Source organism: Hydra viridissima, unplaced genomic scaffold (genome assembly GCF_058129835.1).
Source record: "Hydra viridissima isolate aposymbiotic clone 2 unplaced genomic scaffold, HvirCarnegie_v1 scaffold_19, whole genome shotgun sequence".
In the NCBI taxonomy this organism is placed as follows: Eukaryota; Metazoa; Cnidaria; class Hydrozoa; order Anthoathecata; family Hydridae; genus Hydra; species Hydra viridissima.
The window spans coordinates 1,145,343-1,161,871 of NW_028324318.1; the positions used below are offsets into that span (position 1 = coordinate 1,145,343).

At 34.9% G+C, this 16,529-nt stretch overlaps 2 protein-coding genes and 2 pseudogenes across 3 annotated transcripts in view; 2 read left to right on the top strand and 2 right to left on the bottom strand.

Moving 5' to 3' along the window:
* LOC149876579 (uncharacterized) overlaps positions 1-16,529 on the top strand; it is a 295,309-nt gene that overhangs the window by 241,627 nt on the left and 37,153 nt on the right. The gene's annotated exons all lie outside the window — the stretch shown is intronic.
* LOC149876603 (U2 spliceosomal RNA) lies at positions 5,439-5,528 on the bottom strand (annotated as a pseudogene).
* Positions 6,753-9,088, top strand: LOC149876604 (uncharacterized). Its single transcript, XM_090075245.1, has 2 exons — positions 6,753-7,505; positions 7,695-9,088. The coding sequence occupies exons 1-2, from the start codon at positions 6,905-6,907 to the stop codon at positions 9,086-9,088; spliced, it is 1,995 nt and encodes a 664-aa protein (XP_089931371.1). The 5' UTR covers positions 6,753-6,904.
* Positions 9,814-13,017, bottom strand: LOC149876605 (uncharacterized; annotated as a pseudogene). Its single transcript, XR_016448614.1, has 2 exons — positions 10,325-13,017; positions 9,814-10,166 (listed from the first exon to the last, which is right to left on the bottom strand). The product of XR_016448614.1 is annotated as an uncharacterized LOC149876605 (transcript).

The following is a 16,529-nucleotide window of genomic DNA, read 5'->3' on the forward strand; positions in this document are numbered from 1 at the left end:
GAAGTATACTGTGTCGTAAAAGGTGTCTATGCATATGTTACCAGTTTCGTTTTTGTCGTTTTCAGGTCCCAGTAGGAAGAATCGTTTTGTGTTTTCGTGGGTTTTGTCGGGGTATATTTTGTTTAGGATGTCTATGGTGTGATTTCTTATGATTTGTGTGTTGGGGCAGTCGTAGAACCAGTGTTCGTCCGTTTCGTTTGCTGTGTTGCATCGTTTGCAGGTGGGGGATATGTTTCTGTTCCATTTGTGTAGTCTGTTCAGGGTTGGTAGTTTTCTGTGTATGTATTTGAATATTATGTCTGTCGTTTTGTTGTTTTTGTTTCTTCTGTGCATTCTTTTGAATTTTTCCTCCCATGTCTGTTTGTCGATTATCAGTCTCTGTGGTGTGTTGTCTGTGTTCCATCTGAGATATCTGTGTTCTGTTTTTGTTTCTTTGTCTATCAGGATCTTGTGTATCTGTTTGGTGGTAAGTCTTGTCAGTTCGAGGGGTTTGTTGTTGATTTTGATTTTTTTAATGTACTTTTGGTGTGGGTATTGTTGTATGTTGTTGTCTAGAGTGTTTCTCCATTTTTTTGGGATTCTGTTCAGGATTGTGTCCAACGTCTTGTCCGATATGTTTAGTTGTTTAGCCGTAAGAGGTCCGGGGGCGAATACTTTGTATATGTCGGCTATTATTGTGATGTCATTCTTTTTTGTTTCTATGTTTGGTTTTGGTAATGCCGGTAGGGGTTCTGTTGTTGTCGGTTTGTTTCTGAGGTGTGTATTGTAGTATAGGGGTTCGTTGAGTATTGCTTCCGTGCTGTTCTCCGTTATCAGTGTGTTTTCTGTCAGGTCGTTCCAGGATTTTAGTAGGTGTTTGTAGATTTTGGGGATGGATTTCATACCTGTCTCAGTGATGTATGTCAGTAGGGTGTGTTTTCCTTGTCTCCCGTCTCTGTATTTGTCTAGGAAGTATTTTGCTGTGTCAGTCCACGGTGCGGGTTCGGTGTTGTTTAGGATCTTTGTCGCCCACTTCGCTTGGAATGCTTTTGTTTTGGTTTCTATGTTGATCAGACCCAGTCCTCCGTCTTTTGTCTGTTGCTGTATTTGTTTTTTGTTGATTTTAACTTTTGTCTTTCCCCACAAGTAGTCTGATATCGTATAGTTGAGTCGTTTTAATGTGAAGTCGTCGGGAAGCCTTAGTACTTGCGCTACGTGCCAGAGCTTGCTCATGGCCAGCGCGTTGAGTACCAAAACTTTCCCTTTTAGGCTTAGGTTGTGTTTTTTCCATTTGTGGATTGTCTCGGTGATTTTTTGGCATGTTGGTGTCCAGTTGTCATGTAGCTGGTCGTGTCCGTTATTGTTGAAGGTTATTCCAAGGGATTTTAGTTGAGGGTCGCTCCATTTGAAGTTGAGTGGACCTGTCCTTCGTTGGTGGTCTTGTCCAATCCAAATCCCTTGGCATTTTGTTCTGTTAAGTTTTGTCCCTGTCGCGAGTTCAAATTTTTCTAGGGTGGAGTTAAGTTGTAGCAGTGAGTTCTCCCCCTTGATGAAGAAGAGGGTGTCGTCTGCGTATGCTGTCGCTTTTGTCTCGTTTTGGTTTACTGTTATTCCTGTGATTCTTCTGTTTTGTTCTATGTGTCTTAGTAGTATGTCAGCTTGTAAAATGTATAGGGTCATTGAAAGTGGGCAGCCTTGTCTTACTCCTCTAGATGGTTTGAAGGGGCGTGCAATGTGTCCGTTTATTTTGATGTTAGTTTCAATGTCTGTGTAGAGTGTTTTGATGTTATTTATCATTTTGTTGCCGTAGTTGTATTTGTGCAGAGTTTTTTGTAGGTAGTCCCAGTCCACTCTGTCAAAGGCTTTGATTTGGTCGATCGATATTACGCAAGTTTCTGTTAGTTTTTCAGTTTTGGCGATTTTGAGGATGTCTCTCGTGTATAGTAGGTTCATGTATATGTTTCTGTTGGGTATGCAAGCTGTCTGGTGTTTGCTGATGGTGTGGTGTAGAGTGGGTTTTAGTCTGTTTGTCATGGCTTTCGTAATTATTTTATAGTCAGTGTTGAGTATTGAGATCGGTCTCCAGTTTGCCAGGTCTGACCGATCTCCTTTTTTGTAAATGCATGTGAGTAGCGCTTGTCTTTGTGATTTTGTAAGTCTTTTTCTTTCGAACACTGCGTTAGTCATTTCAGTAAAGTCATTCGCCAGTATGTGCCAGAAGGTTTTGTAAAATTCAGGTGTTAGGCCGTCTGTCCCTGGTGATTTGTTGTTTTTCATGTTACTCAGAGCCTTTGTTAGTTCGTCTGTGGTGTAGTTTTCCTCACACGATTTTCGTAGATTTTCGGTTATTTTAGGAGTGTGTGTCTGTGTGAGGATTTCATCTTGTAGCGTTTCGTCAAGTTTTTCTGCTTTGTATAGTTTTTTGTAAAAGTTTCTTGTGGTGTTTAGTATTTCTGAGGGTTTTTCTGTTAAGGTCCCGTCTTCTTGTTTAATTTGTTTTATTGTTTGTCGGGCCTGTTTCTGTTTTTCGAGGGAGTAAAACATTTTTGTATTTCGTTCTCCCTCCGTGTTCCATGTTATTCTCGCTCTGATTCTCGCCCCCTCTTCGCGTTTTTTCTCTATTTGTTTTAGTGCTGTTTTAATTGTCTCGCTTCTGCTGCTGTCTCGTCCCAGTCTTTCTTCCTTGTAAAGCGTGTTTTTCAGTCTTTTTCTCAGTTTATTTTCGTATTTTTTGTTTTGTTTTGCTCGGTTTAGTGTGTAGTTTATTGTTATTTGTTTAAGTGTCCGTTTTGTGTTTTCCCACCATTCTGGGCTGTTGTTGAATAGTGTTTTTTCGCTTTGTTGTTTGATGTATGTCTCTGTTATGAGGGTGACGTAGTCTGGGTCGGATAGTATGGTGTTGTTTAGCATCCACAGTCCCTTTCCTCTCGGGGTCGCGTTAAAGTTGAATGTTATCTGTGGCGCGTTGTAGTGGTCAGACATGGTCGTAGCAATCATTGTGGTCTCTGTGATGTGATGTCCTATGTTTTTGCTGGTATAAATTCTGTCAATTCTTGTCCTGTTCATGGTCTGTAGGTTTAAGTGGGTGAATTGACAGCGTGTCGGGTTTTGTTTCCTGTAAGTGTCCTCGACGTTTAGTATTCCTTTTAGTTTGGCGAATGTTGGTAGTGACTTGCAGTTTAGTGTGTTTTGTGACTGTGACGTTCGGTCTCGTCTGTCTTCCGTCATGTTGAAGTCTCCGGCAATTATGTGTATACTGTCAGGTGTTGTTCTGTCAGTGAGCAGTGTGGTCAGTGTTTGCCATAGTTTCTCTCTTAGTTTTTGTGATGTATGGTTCCCTCCAGAGGGGGCGTAAACGTTTGTTATTGTTAGTGTGTAGCCGTTTATTTCGATGTCTACTATTTGGAATTTTCCGTTTTTGTCAGCTATGGGGTTTTTTGGCTTCATGTTTTTGTCTTTGAAACAAATGGCAGTGCCGTCAGTGTTTTCTTTCCCCGGTGAGAAGTATATGTTTCCCGGCCACAGTTTTTCTGTCTCGGTGTACAGTTCTGGTGTGATATGGGTTTCTTGTATGAGTATGATGTCATTGTCAGTGTTCCATAGGTTGTTTAGAATTTGTCTTCGTCTCATTCTCGTTCTCATTCCCGCCGCATTCATTGTCATAAGTTTTGTATCCATTTTTTTCCGTTTGTTTTGTGGATGTAGGTTTTCGTGTTTAGATCCCGAGGGGTTTTCTTTTCGTTTTGTTTGGGTTGTCTGTGCTCTGTTTGCCATGTTTTGTTAATGCTGTTTCGCTTTTTCTTTTTGTCGGTTTTTGTGTGTGTTCGTTTGGTGGGTTATCTGTGTCCATGGGTGTGGTGGAGGAAGAAGTGTTTGTTTGTGGTTGTTCGTCTATAGTTTGCGTGTGGTCTTTTGTCATGTCTCTTGGTTGTGTTTCTTGGGTTTCAGTTGAGACTGGTGTGTGTGTTGTGTTTGGGGTGGTCTTTTGTTTTGCGATGACCGCAATAGGTAGTTGGGATGGAGTGTTTGTTTTCTCTTTTGGTATTGTGGGTTTTTCTGTTTTGTTTTTTGTAGTGTCTTTTTTGGGCTGTTTGTTTGCTAATTCCTGTGTTTTTGTTTCTTTTTTGGAGTTGTCTTTTTGTCTTGTTGGTTCTTCTTCTTGTGTCATTTGGTCGGTGTCTAGGTCGGAATCTGATTCTGAGTCTGACAGTTCTAGGTCTTGGAGAAGTTTTTCCGTTTCCTGTTGGGTAGGTTTGGTCTGGGTTATTTTTCCCTTAAAGTAAAGTTGATGTAATTTGTAGTCTATCAGTATAGATGTAGGTATCTTGTGTACTTCAGTTGTTGGTATTAGGTGAATCAGTCTACGGCCGTCTCGTATAGTCTTGCTGTTGTTATAGTAACCGTAGCTAATGTTAAGGATCTTACCAAAAGGTTGGATGGCTTGCGCTATTTCCTCGTTCATCGTTGAGGCGTCAGTTTTAATCGTGATGAGGAGGGTGTTGTTTCTTCTTGGCTTCACCAGGGCTTTCTGCATATCTCCCGGGAAGTGGAGGTTTCTCGTTAAGATTTTTTGAACAAGTTCTTTGGATTTCAATTCGATTGTATATTCGCCTTTACCTCTATATTGTATTGAGTTGATCGTTCCTATCCCGATTTCTTTGGATATTGTTGCTGTTATTTCTTGGACCTTTTTTTCTATTCCTTGGGGGGATTGGTCTGGGGTGTAGGAGTAGGTTTGGAAAATCCTATTATGAATTTCCTCTTTTCTTTGTGCTAAGGTTAAGGTTGTCGGATGGCTGGATGATTGGGTTGTCTTGGCATTGTTTTGCTTTAGCGCTTCCGCGAAGGATTTTGGTCCTAGCTCATTTGACTTACGGAGGTCTGGGCTTGAGGTTAGTTTCTGGTCATTAGTTTTAACACATCCTTGGTCTGTAGAATGTGGCGCTGAGAAAGTCAATGTGGCGTTGTTTAAGCTCTGGGCAATCTTTGAACTTTCAGCTATGAGAGTTTGATTCTCCTTGATAAGATTTACATTTGCTTCTGACATTTTTTAGATGTTTCAGAAGCGGTGTGAAAAGAAACTGGATAAGTTTGTTTGCACTTTTGTATTAAAGTTCTAGCTATGGTTTATTCTTAGCTAGGTGAGAAGTTTTTCAGATTTTTGTCAAAGGAAATCTGTGAAAAAACCCTGCGAAATAAATTCGGCTTTGATAAAGAGTTGATATACAGCAAAAGCTGTATACCTTAAGAGTCACACTAGTTGATTAAAAACTAGCAGAAAAAAGTTTCTGTAGCAAAGGCTTCGCTACAGAAAGAAAGTTATGTTTTCTCCCCTGCGGAGGAGGAAAGAACGTTTAGATGAATAGAGTCTCTTACGCGGCGTCTCTTCTAGTCTTCGCGGCTACTTGAAAACCATAAAATAACCACCGACGTAAATCACTAATTTTTTAAAACTCAATAAAAACTCAATAAAACTTTTTTTAAAAACTTTTACTAAAATCAATCAAAAGATACTACACTTGATCTTAGCCATTAGGCCGAGAAGCGATCTTATTCAATAAGATTGCGAGGTGAAGTCTTTCCCATTAATTAAATTACTTGTGGTGTATCTTCCCTTAAAAATAAAATTCTTTGAATTTGATTAAGAGTCATTTTTTGTAAGAATCAGGCAGTCAATGGAAGTGACCTCCTCCAAATTGCTTGAATTTTTTATATATTGATCAGAATATAGAAAAAACCTGTTGGGGAAAAAAAAAATTTTCAAAAATGTTTCGTTCACTCGGAATCTGGGCTTAAATTTTTGAGATTTTTTTAAAAATTTTTAGAAATTTAGTTTTTGCCACCTTTGAACCCATTTGTTTGGCAAGGCAAAAAGTTGCACATAGCTTTTGTAGTTAATATCAGACGTAACCCAAAAGCTCTCTCCAAAAAATATAAAAAAGTTGCGTGACACTGTGCGGTTGGCTAATTATCATAGTTCAAAAGTACAAAATCAATCAGTTTTGTCAACTTTTAATCGGAGTTAATTCTAGCGGCGAAGTGTTGCACACAATTTTTCTTTTAGGATTTGAAATTATCAAAGGTATTGAGTCTAAAAATGCAAAGAAAGTTATGTGATACCTAAGGCCTATTAATATATTAAGGCTTGAAATTGGAAAAAAATGTTTTAGTATACTTACAAAATGAACCATTACGGCAGAGGCGCTTAGTTTTGTAAAAATGTAAACATATCCAACTGTCAATACAAAAAGGTCCTAACATAATAATTAAAAAAATTCGTGTGATTTTGTCACACGCATGATATAACATGAATTAAAAACTGAACAAAAATCTAACATCAAGATAACTATATTGCTAATTAAATAAAACATAAATCAAACATTTAAATGTTTTTCCATTTAAAAATTAGTTTTTCATTTATTAATAGAGTCATTTACACACATTATCCACCACATCACACATAATTTCTACTCTGCTGCAGTAAGTTTCTCTAAGAATAATGATATGACTGTATTATAGTCTTCTTCGGATAATGAATAATCGCCACAACCACTGATTAGAAAAGGAGCATTTTCTAAACAGATAATTTTATCAGTTTGGTTATTTATCTCCTCGGTAGTAACTGGCCACACTTGTCCAAAATTGGAAATAACTACTCCGAAGCTTCCCGAAAAAACCCTTTGGAGCGGAGTATCTACATATGTTCCTGATTAGAAAAATGAAAAAAATGAAATCCTTCATGACCGTCCGAGCGAGAAATTTCAGTTTAAAAAATAAGATTTTTGCCAAAAAAAATTTTAATTTTTTTTTCAAAATTTGATGAAAAAATCAGTTAATAAGTATTAGTGGCACATCCCTAATAAAATATTGAACCAAATTTCGGGAAAAGGCATTTTAATGACATATTCATGTTTTCATTCGTGGAATGCACAACTCAAAAATGCCAAACTCAGCAAAAAATCATGAAGACTGTCGGAAGTCAGTTTGTCTCCTCTGTATGAAAAAATGTTCTAGGGAGCTAACAAGTTTTCTTAAAGACCAAGTCAAGAGTCTGATTTCTCAGGATGTTGACTTTTGTGACACACGAGTCCCACTTGGAATGTGTGATTCTTGCAGACTGCTTCTGAGGAGAAAGAAAAATGGTGAGAATGTCTCTGTCCCTCCCATTTTTGATTTCTCATCTGTCATGCCTAGGCCTGAGACAAGAGGACAGCAGTGTGATTGCATCATTTGCAAAATTGGACACCTGAAAGCATTGCAAAAGCACCCATTTGAAATGCCACAACAGCCTTTACCATCCCAAGACCAAAGAAGATGTTCTGATTTCCTCTCCTTAATTGGAAGAGGAGTACCTCATCAATGCAATCAGTTCACATTCAGGCATAACATAAAGATGTTGGCGTCAAAAGATTCCAAAGTCAGTGAACAGATTGCTTCAGCAGTCATTTCATCTAAAGAGGCTTCTCCTCATGGAACCCTAAGAATAGCACAAAGTGGTGGTGGGCGACCTTTGCCAATTACTCCAGGTAACAGTAACTTGCAAATCTTTTATCTGATAGTAATTAAAACTTTGTCATTGTCTTTGTCTTTTACAAAAGAAAAAACCTTTAACAAATAAAATTTGCAGTTCAAATCTAAACTTTACTTTCCATAAAGAAAACTTGGTTGTTTATGTGAAAAATTTGCTCCTACTCATAGCAATGTTTTTAATATAGGTGCAGCAAGCGCAAAAAGACTCTTTGGTGATGAAGTAGTTCTAAAAGCCCAAGACCTTGCAAACATTCAGACAAACACAGGGCTGCCTAATGCAAGCGTCAAAAAATTGGCCTCAACATTGAACCATGTTGCACAAGCCAGAGTTGTTGAACCTCAATTCCGGGCAAAATTCCATCAAATAGGTACACAACTATCTGAACATTTCACTCACACAAACATAACTGTGACACATGAAAAGTCTCAGACAAAGAAACAAATTGTGGTTCACTGCAAGAATCTCTCTGAACTTCTCAATGATGTCTTGCTCAAAAGACAAGTGTATAAAGAGCACATAGTCAAGCTTGGAATTGACGGTGGTGGTGGTTTCCTCAAGGTTAGCCTTGGGATTCAAGAAGAAGAATTGATTTCTCAAGTTCAAGCTCCACCAGACAAGAAGACACTTACATCTTTTGCAGCAAAAGACAGTGGTGTGAAATCTCAACTTCTTGTTGCTGTAGCAGAGGATGTACCAGAAAACTATGAGAATTTGAGAACAATACTATCTCTCATCTTCTCTGAGCGAGTTGACTTTCTTCTTTCAAGTGACCTGAAGGTGGCAAACCTTGTGTGTGGGTTTCAGTCACATGCCAGCTCACACCCTTGCACATGGTGTGACATTGACCACAATAGGTTATCACAGAATGGTAACTTTCGAACCTTTGGATCCATCAGAAGATCTTATGCCTCATTTAAAGCAGCTGGTTTAGACATGAAAAAGGCTAAACAATTTCAGAATGTGGTGCATGAGCCCCTCTTGGATTTTTCTGACAATGCACTTGTTCTTGACATCATACCACCAATGGAGCTACATCTCCTTCTCGGTGTAGTGAACCATCTGTTCAAGGCACTAAAGGACTCCTGGCCTGAGGCTGAAGAATGGCCTAAAGCTCTTTATATCAAAGAACAGCCTTTTCACGGAGGGCAGTTTGCTGGGAATGAATGCCGCAAACTCCTCAAAAATGTTGACCTTCTTCAAAGACAAGCAGAGAATTGTTCAGCTTTTCATGTTTTTCCATTCATCGACACTTTGAGAAAGTTTGATGCAGTTGTGAATACCTGCTTTGGAAATCATCTGGATTCAAACTACTCAAAGAAAATTGACCAATTTCAACTGGCTTTCCTCTCCTTGTCAAAAGTAAGTGTGACTCCAAAAGTCCACACTGTCTTCTTTCATGTCAAGGATTTCATTGATCGTCACAAAATGTCTCTTGGACCATTCAGCGAACAGACAACAGAAGCCCTTCATCACAGTTTCCGAACCCACTGGGAGAGATACAAAAGGCCTCTGGGTCATCCAGACTATCCAGAAAAGTTGCTGAGTTGCATAGTAAATTTCAACAGCAAGCGTCTTTAATGCAAAGTTATCAAGAAAACATCGTCTCTTTGTTTCAGTTTATTTATGTTTTAGTTTTTCAAAAAAGCTTGACTAACTAACATTAAAGCTGCCCCCAACTCAATTTTTTAAAGAGTACATTGTTTTCTCACATTGTTTTCTCACATTATTTCTTTGTTATGTGTTCATAGAATAAAAAGAATAAAAGCAATCTACAGTGGACAATTGTTAAATCATTTTAAAAAAAATCAAAATTAAACTTGCTAAACAATCATTTTACTTTTGATTTTGAAGTTTTTTAAACATTTTAGTGACTTACCCATGCATCAGGGATCTGTTATGTAGTGTAGATCAATGTTTAGTGAATAAAAAATGTGTTTTCTTTTGATTGCAAAAAAATATTTTTTGTCGCAATTTCTTACATTTTAAAACTAAAATTTCTCGCTCGGACGGTCATGAAGGATTTCATTTTTTTCATTTTTCTAATCAGGAACATATGTAGATACTTCGCTCCAAAGGGTTTTTTCGGGAAGCTTCGGAGTAATTATTTCCCATTTTGGACAAGTGTGTGGCCAGCGAAAAGTATTCTTCTCTTGCCCGTTAATCATACAATTAACTCTGATCCCAGTTATAGAACCTAAAAGTATTAGCGCAACATTTAAAATAATATAATAAAGAGTTTATGATTTGTTTAATTTTGCTTACATTCAATAAAACTTGTAAAGTCTTATATAATGTCATTCTGAAATTATTTTTACATTTTATTTATATTCCTTTTATTTTAGAGCACTGTTTTGTAAAACAAAATAAAAACTTGAAACTAATATATACTTTGAATAATATTACCTCCACAATATATCCAATATTCCATTGTTTTTCATATGCAACAGCAACCCAATCATTCACTTTCCATACAAGACAAATTTCTTTTGAAAGATTGGCGATGTCTTCCTCATATTTATTATCATCTTCATTGTCTCCTGCCAGATTAAAGTCATCATTTTCGCCATAAACTTCTTTGTTATCGTTAACCTGACTATTTTCATTATTTTCTGTTGTCGGTTCTACCAGCTTACCTTTTCTTTTCAGGTTCCTAAATCTATAACAATATCAATTGTACATATTTTTAAACATATGTAAACAAACACACAAAATTATAACTTTCACCTAAATTTTAATTTCATATTTGTAAAAGAACTATTTAACAGTCAGAAACATAATCTAATTTGCAAAAGTTTTGATAGCAACAATGCCTACCTTGAAAATAAAGATCTTATCTGTTGGCTAGTTACATATTGATCAGGCGGAAGTTCTCTCCTCAGCTGCATGTGAACCTGCTCAGGGCTCATTTTATTACCTGATTCTTCTCCACGAATAAAGTATTTATACAACAGTTCTTTCTGCTGATTTGAAAATCTAAAAGAACTTGGAACTGGTAATGCCCAACCTTGCAATAGAAAAATGTTCATGCAATGTGGTTTGTCTTTTACGGAAGCACTGTTAGAGGATGAAGAAATTGGCATATTTAGTTGTGAAGTAATTTTCATCTTATGAACAAACGAGTTGCGAACTTTATCCAATGATGTTAATGATTTCGGAACTATATGAAGACCGGATAGCATGTGTTCTTCTAACTCAGCATCGCTTTCAAATGATAAAGTACAATTCATTTCAGTGCAAAATCTTAATGAATATAATTGCCTGTCACTTCTTTTCTGTTTTTCCTTAAGTGACTTGTTACGCTTAATTGAATTATCTGTTTTGCTATATGGCAACAACAACTTAATCGAGGGTTGAATTTTAAGATTTCCATACTCTTGTTCAATTCCCTCACCGATATTGAAATAACGCCACATCTTCATACTTTTCTCACCAAACTCAAATGAGTGATAGTTGCTAATGTTCTTAATCTTTGGTCCAGTAACTACAGTTTTATCATTGCTAATTTGAGCAACTGCTACTTTTGCATCTTTAGCGCCAAAACTATAATGCATAGCCTTGTGTATATCTTCAGCAGTCAAAAGATTATTACCAGAGTCAACGTAACTCCTTAAAATTGTCTTTACAACTGCACTCTCCCTGTCACATTGATCTTTTCCACAACAGGGTTCATTATAATCATATCTCAGCAACTTTATATCTCTCTCTTTGCATACATTGTAGATTGCTTCAGCTGAAAGATTTCCCTGATAGCAGCCGGCATTATCAGATTTGGTAAACATTTTCTTGATATGCGGTTGATCAATTCTGAATTGGTCTAAAACTGCAGTGGCTAACGAAACAACATCACTTATTCCCTGATCACACCTATACATTGAAGTAAAGTAAACACGGTTGAATAACTTTCCTGCTATTTTTATGAAGAATATATCCACATGTAAACTCATTCCTTTCTTGCCAAAATACTCTCTTTGGCCCTCTCTGTATCGAACCGGAAGAATTTTTTGACAAAAATCTTTGAGCCAGAAAGCAGTTTCATCGTTTAATTGCTTAAAAGCTTCGATTTTTGCCTTTTTCTGTTGAGAATCTCTCATCAGGTGTTTTATGTAGTTGAATACATCCTTTACTGCAATTTCCAAATCATAAATAGAATCAGCATCGTCAGAATTTTGAATTTTTAGTTCTTTGATCATCTCGATAGCTTTGCACAAATCATAGCAATCGGCACATACCACTTCTGATATCTCTGTGTTGGATTGAAGATTTTTTTCAGATGGATCTGATAAGGCATGTTTTGAGCTATGAGAAGAAATGTTTGAGTCATTGACACTACAATTGGTTTGATAACTTGTTTTCAAATACCTTTTTCCTTTTTCAAGGGCAGCTTCGAGAGATTTAGAACTAAATCTTTGTGCCAATTTTTGTAATCTTTGAAAACCATTCATGCCTGAAGCAGTAACATCATCTAATCCAGCTAAGCTTTTTCGACTTGAAGGTTTTATTGCATGCAATACTTTCCACAAACTTGAATCAGATAATGGTATATAATTGTTTTCACTAAGCAACATCATGCAAAATACCGCTTGTAAATATAAAGTCTAAGAAATGTTCACACTTTGTTTGATCAAGACTAGATCGGACGAATACTTTCTTCTCTGGAAATGCCAACCCTTTATGAGATGCATGCCATTTTCTTGCTGTTTCTATACGATGTTTGGTACACTCAAATGTGTTCATTATAAACTTTTTGGTATACTTGGTATGGTCTAATAATGAGAGGATAACTAACTTTCCCATGGAATCACTTTGCTTATATACTTTCTGAGCACGAATAATTTCAATTGGGAGAGGGCTATTTATTTCATCAACATTTTTACTGTTAAGAAAATCTATAAGTATTTCCTCTTGTCCAGGAGCAACAGCTTCCGCAAATTTTTTCTTTAATAAGTTTTCTAGGCGAACATACTTGCGTTTTAACTTATCTTTAGTAGTATCTTCCAGATATTCGAACTTCCTTTTTAATCTAAATTTTATTGGGCTTGCATTAAGAACCTCAGTTACACTCTCACGGCTTCTTAGAGATTCGTCCAAAATCTCCTGTGAAACATTAATTTCACCGGGATCAAATTCTTCATCTGAAGTAGCAGGTGTCATATATGTTTGTTCTTGTTGTGTTTGTGTTTCTGTACATAAATTGGTGTTTTCGTTGACTCTAGATAAAGCAGTTTCTTGCTTTAAATGGGTAAAACACAGCATTGCACCAACTGAAAATACTTCATTGTATCGCTTTGACATTGATATGACGACATGTATTGGTGACGCCCTTAAAGCGGGAGATTTTTTCCTTTTATATTTAGATGGTGAGGATGAAAGCATGTTTTTGGAGGACTCCATGCAATACCAAACGTGTACCGGTGAAAAGCACATATTTGTTCATCCTTTTCAAGATTTCTTTTAAGTCTATTTGCAATAAGTTTTTCTTCCCAAATATTATTATCGTATAATCGCATGACCTAAAAACAATTTTTTAAACAATTATTAAGTGTGTCATTTAAAGCATTGTTTATAATCTGACTCTTCACGAAAAATGTTTACAAGTTTGAAATACATTGTTGTTATTATTAAAATACAATATTGCAAGAGTGTGATTAATTTAGTGATTATTTATTAAAAGAGTGAGGAATTAATTAAAAGAGCTATTTTTTTTTGTTTAAAGAACTTTGTCTCAAAATCTTATTGCAGAGAAGTTATAAAGTATGTAATTATAAAAATTATATTACAGTCTGCGTAAATTTAAAATACATAATTACCTTTAAGTTGATGAGGTGTTTCTTAACATCAACATCTCCCAGCTGATGAATGTAGAACATTTTGTTTATAATTTTATGTTTTTTGAATGATCCACAATTTCCTTTTGAAAAGCAACAACAGTTTTCATAAAAATATTTGTTTTGTTTCATACTCAACTAAAAACAAGTTCTATTTATGCAGCACCTATTTCTCAATAGCAATGATAAAATATCTACTCTATTTATGCAAATTTTAAAGATCGTTAAAATAAAGTTAAGACATTTTTATGGTAAAGTAAACAACCGCCCACTAACTTGTTTCTCCACAATCGTGATATCAGCGATTCTTCTTCCATTCGATCACCACAAGTTATTTGGTTATGACGTAAATTTAAATAATTCACTTCTGATCATGTATTGTTTTTTATTATTATTTATTTCAATTGTTATGATTTCTATATCATAGTCAGAAACGCTTAAATTTTTTCTTAACATTACGTGCAATGTTTTGTGTAATGCTAAATGCTAATTTTGGATGATAGAAATTTTATTGTGAGCGAAAACCTCATCTGTGTGTCCAAAAAAATATCTCTTCGTACTTAATCATTTTTAACAATTTGTACCTTTATTTTTAACTTAATATCTAAAGATCACACGAATTTTTTTTATTATTATGTTAGGACCTTTTTGTATTGACAGTTGGATATGTTTACATTTTTACAAAACTAAGCGCCTCTGCCGTAATGGTTCATTTTGTAAGTATACTAAAACATTTTTTTCCAATTTCAAGCCTTAATATATTAATAGGCCTTAGGTATCACATAACTTTCTTTGCATTTTTAGACTCAATACCTTTGATAATTTCAAATCCTAAAAGAAAAATTGTGTGCAACACTTCGCCGCTAGAATTAACTCCGATTAAAAGTTGACAAAACTGATTGATTTTGTACTTTTGAACTATGATAATTAGCCAACCGCACAGTGTCACGCAACTTTTTTATATTTTTTGGAGAGAGCTTTTGGGTTACGTCTGATATTAACTACAAAAGCTATGTGCAACTTTTTGCCTTGCCAAACAAATGGGTTCAAAGGTGGCAAAAACTAAATTTCTAAAAATTTTTAAAAAAATCTCAAAAATTTAAGCCCAGATTCCGAGTGAACGAAACATTTTTGAAAATTTTTTTTTTCCCCAACAGGTTTTTTCTATATTCTGATCAATATATAAAAAATTCAAGCAATTTGGAGGAGGTCACTTCCACAGTTTCAGGAATTTGCCTTATTCTTAGAAAAAACGGCTCTTAAATAAATCTCAGCGTAATGCAATACGAGTTTTTCGATAGATTGATTTCGTATTTGTGTAATAATGGTTGATGTGTCCGAAGATGAAGTTTCATTTTTTCTCTTTTCCAGTTGCTCATTCCGAAATGTCAAAATTCAACAAAAATCAACAGGGTATTGGGTTTTGGTTATCTTTTTCTTGTTATTACATTCTGCTATTTATAAAATGTATATTTACCAAGCTAATCATTCGTGTAATGTTTACATCGTAGTATTAAGTAATTCATGTATTTACAAAAGTAATTCTTGTATTTACTAAACTAAGTATTCGTGTAATGTTTACATCAAGCTTCTCTACAAGATATTGAAGATAGAAAATTCTTTTTGAAAGAACAAAATTAAAGGATTAAATTTTAATAACAAAAACTGAAGGGTAGAATTTCATGTAAATATAAAGTAAATGCACTAAGTAAAAGATTGAGAGAATAAAAAAAGGAGTTTTTATAAATAACTTATTAAATCACTTCTAATTAATCCTCACCTAAACCCACCTTGGAAGTGGGTTTAGATGAGAATTTTTTAAATTAGTAGTTATTATGAAGACGTTACCCGTGCTTAGCTCCTTTTTTTCCACGCTGACCTTTTGAAAATAAAAAGAGTCTTGTTGTTTCCTTTTTTAATATCATGCCTTTGTTTGGGTTTAAGGTGGATGTTCCCGCAATGTTTTTAGTAGAAGGACTTTCTGGCAAATGCAGCGCAATTCGGATTTCTTCAATCTCGATGAAAATGGGCTAATATCTTTTACAATTTGTCAAACTCAAATGTTACGTGAGTTACGCTGAACGCATCTTCAACGAAAAGGTCCATTTGTTTCAAATTCTCTTCGCCCTCAACTAAAGGATGGTGTTTGACTTTTAATAAAGAATATCCTCATTCTCATAATTCCAATTTATTTTTTTTTTGTTACATCTTATCTTCCAAATTCAATTAAAGCTTGAAACAATTTCCGACAGCAATCATGTTTTTGAAAAATTCCTATTAAAACAAAATGAAAGCGTTCATACATTTTTTCATAATTAAACTAGGTAACATAAACTTTTTTAAAGTGTTCCACATTAATTTCCAAAATAAAAAAATAAAAACAAAAGTGATATTTTTCCAAAATAATGAATTGTTGATGATTATTTTACTCAATACGTTTTTTGTTACTCAAAACCTTATTTTTACTCAAAGCGTTACGTATTTTGTATTCTTTTTTTTTTTTTTTTTTTTTTTTTTTTCTTTTCCTTTTTAGTTTACAATTATTAATCGTAATACAACAATATAACAATACATAAACTTGGTATCTGAAAGTAGATCCAAAAGATCTTGTCGTCAGAACCATATAAAATATATCAAACGTGTATATATAATAAAATAAAAATACAATTGATTTAATAACTAGTAACAATGTAGAATTAACAAAAACTGAAAATAATACTACAAATTATCCAGAGTGAAATAATTTTTCATTTCAAAAATATTTATATATATTGCCAGTAGAAAGAAGATAGTTTTTTAATTTAGTTTTAAAAACTGAAAATGAAATTGACAAATCAAAATTTGGAACAACAATTTTGTTCCACCAATATGGTGCTCGATAGTTTATGCAAAATTGATTAAACTTTGTTTGACTAAAGGGTTCAAGTAATAAATTATTATTTCGTAAAGGATATTTGGTTATAGTTTTATGGGTAAAAAGATCTTTAAAAATCGACAATGGTTGTTCACTTTTACAACGAAACATAAAACATAAGATATTATAGACATTAGGTTCGTAGACGTTGAGTGCTTTAATGCTTTTAAATAAAATATTTGAATGAGAGAAACGATTTTCAAAACATATTATACGCATTGCGTGTTTCTGACGACGGTAAAGATTTCGCAACTTACTTTTAGAGGTACTTCCCCAAACA

What these genes read in the sequence shown, in the direction of transcription:
- LOC149876604 (XM_090075245.1), top strand. Translation starts at nt 6,905, where the DNA reads ATGCACAACTCAAAAATGCCAAACTCAGCAAAAAATCATGAAGACTGT. An exon ending in ACCTTTGCCAATTACTCCAG is followed by an intron (nt 7,506 to 7,694) that starts GTAACAGTAACT and finishes TTTTTAATATAG; the next exon opens with GTGCAGCAAGCGCAAAAAGA.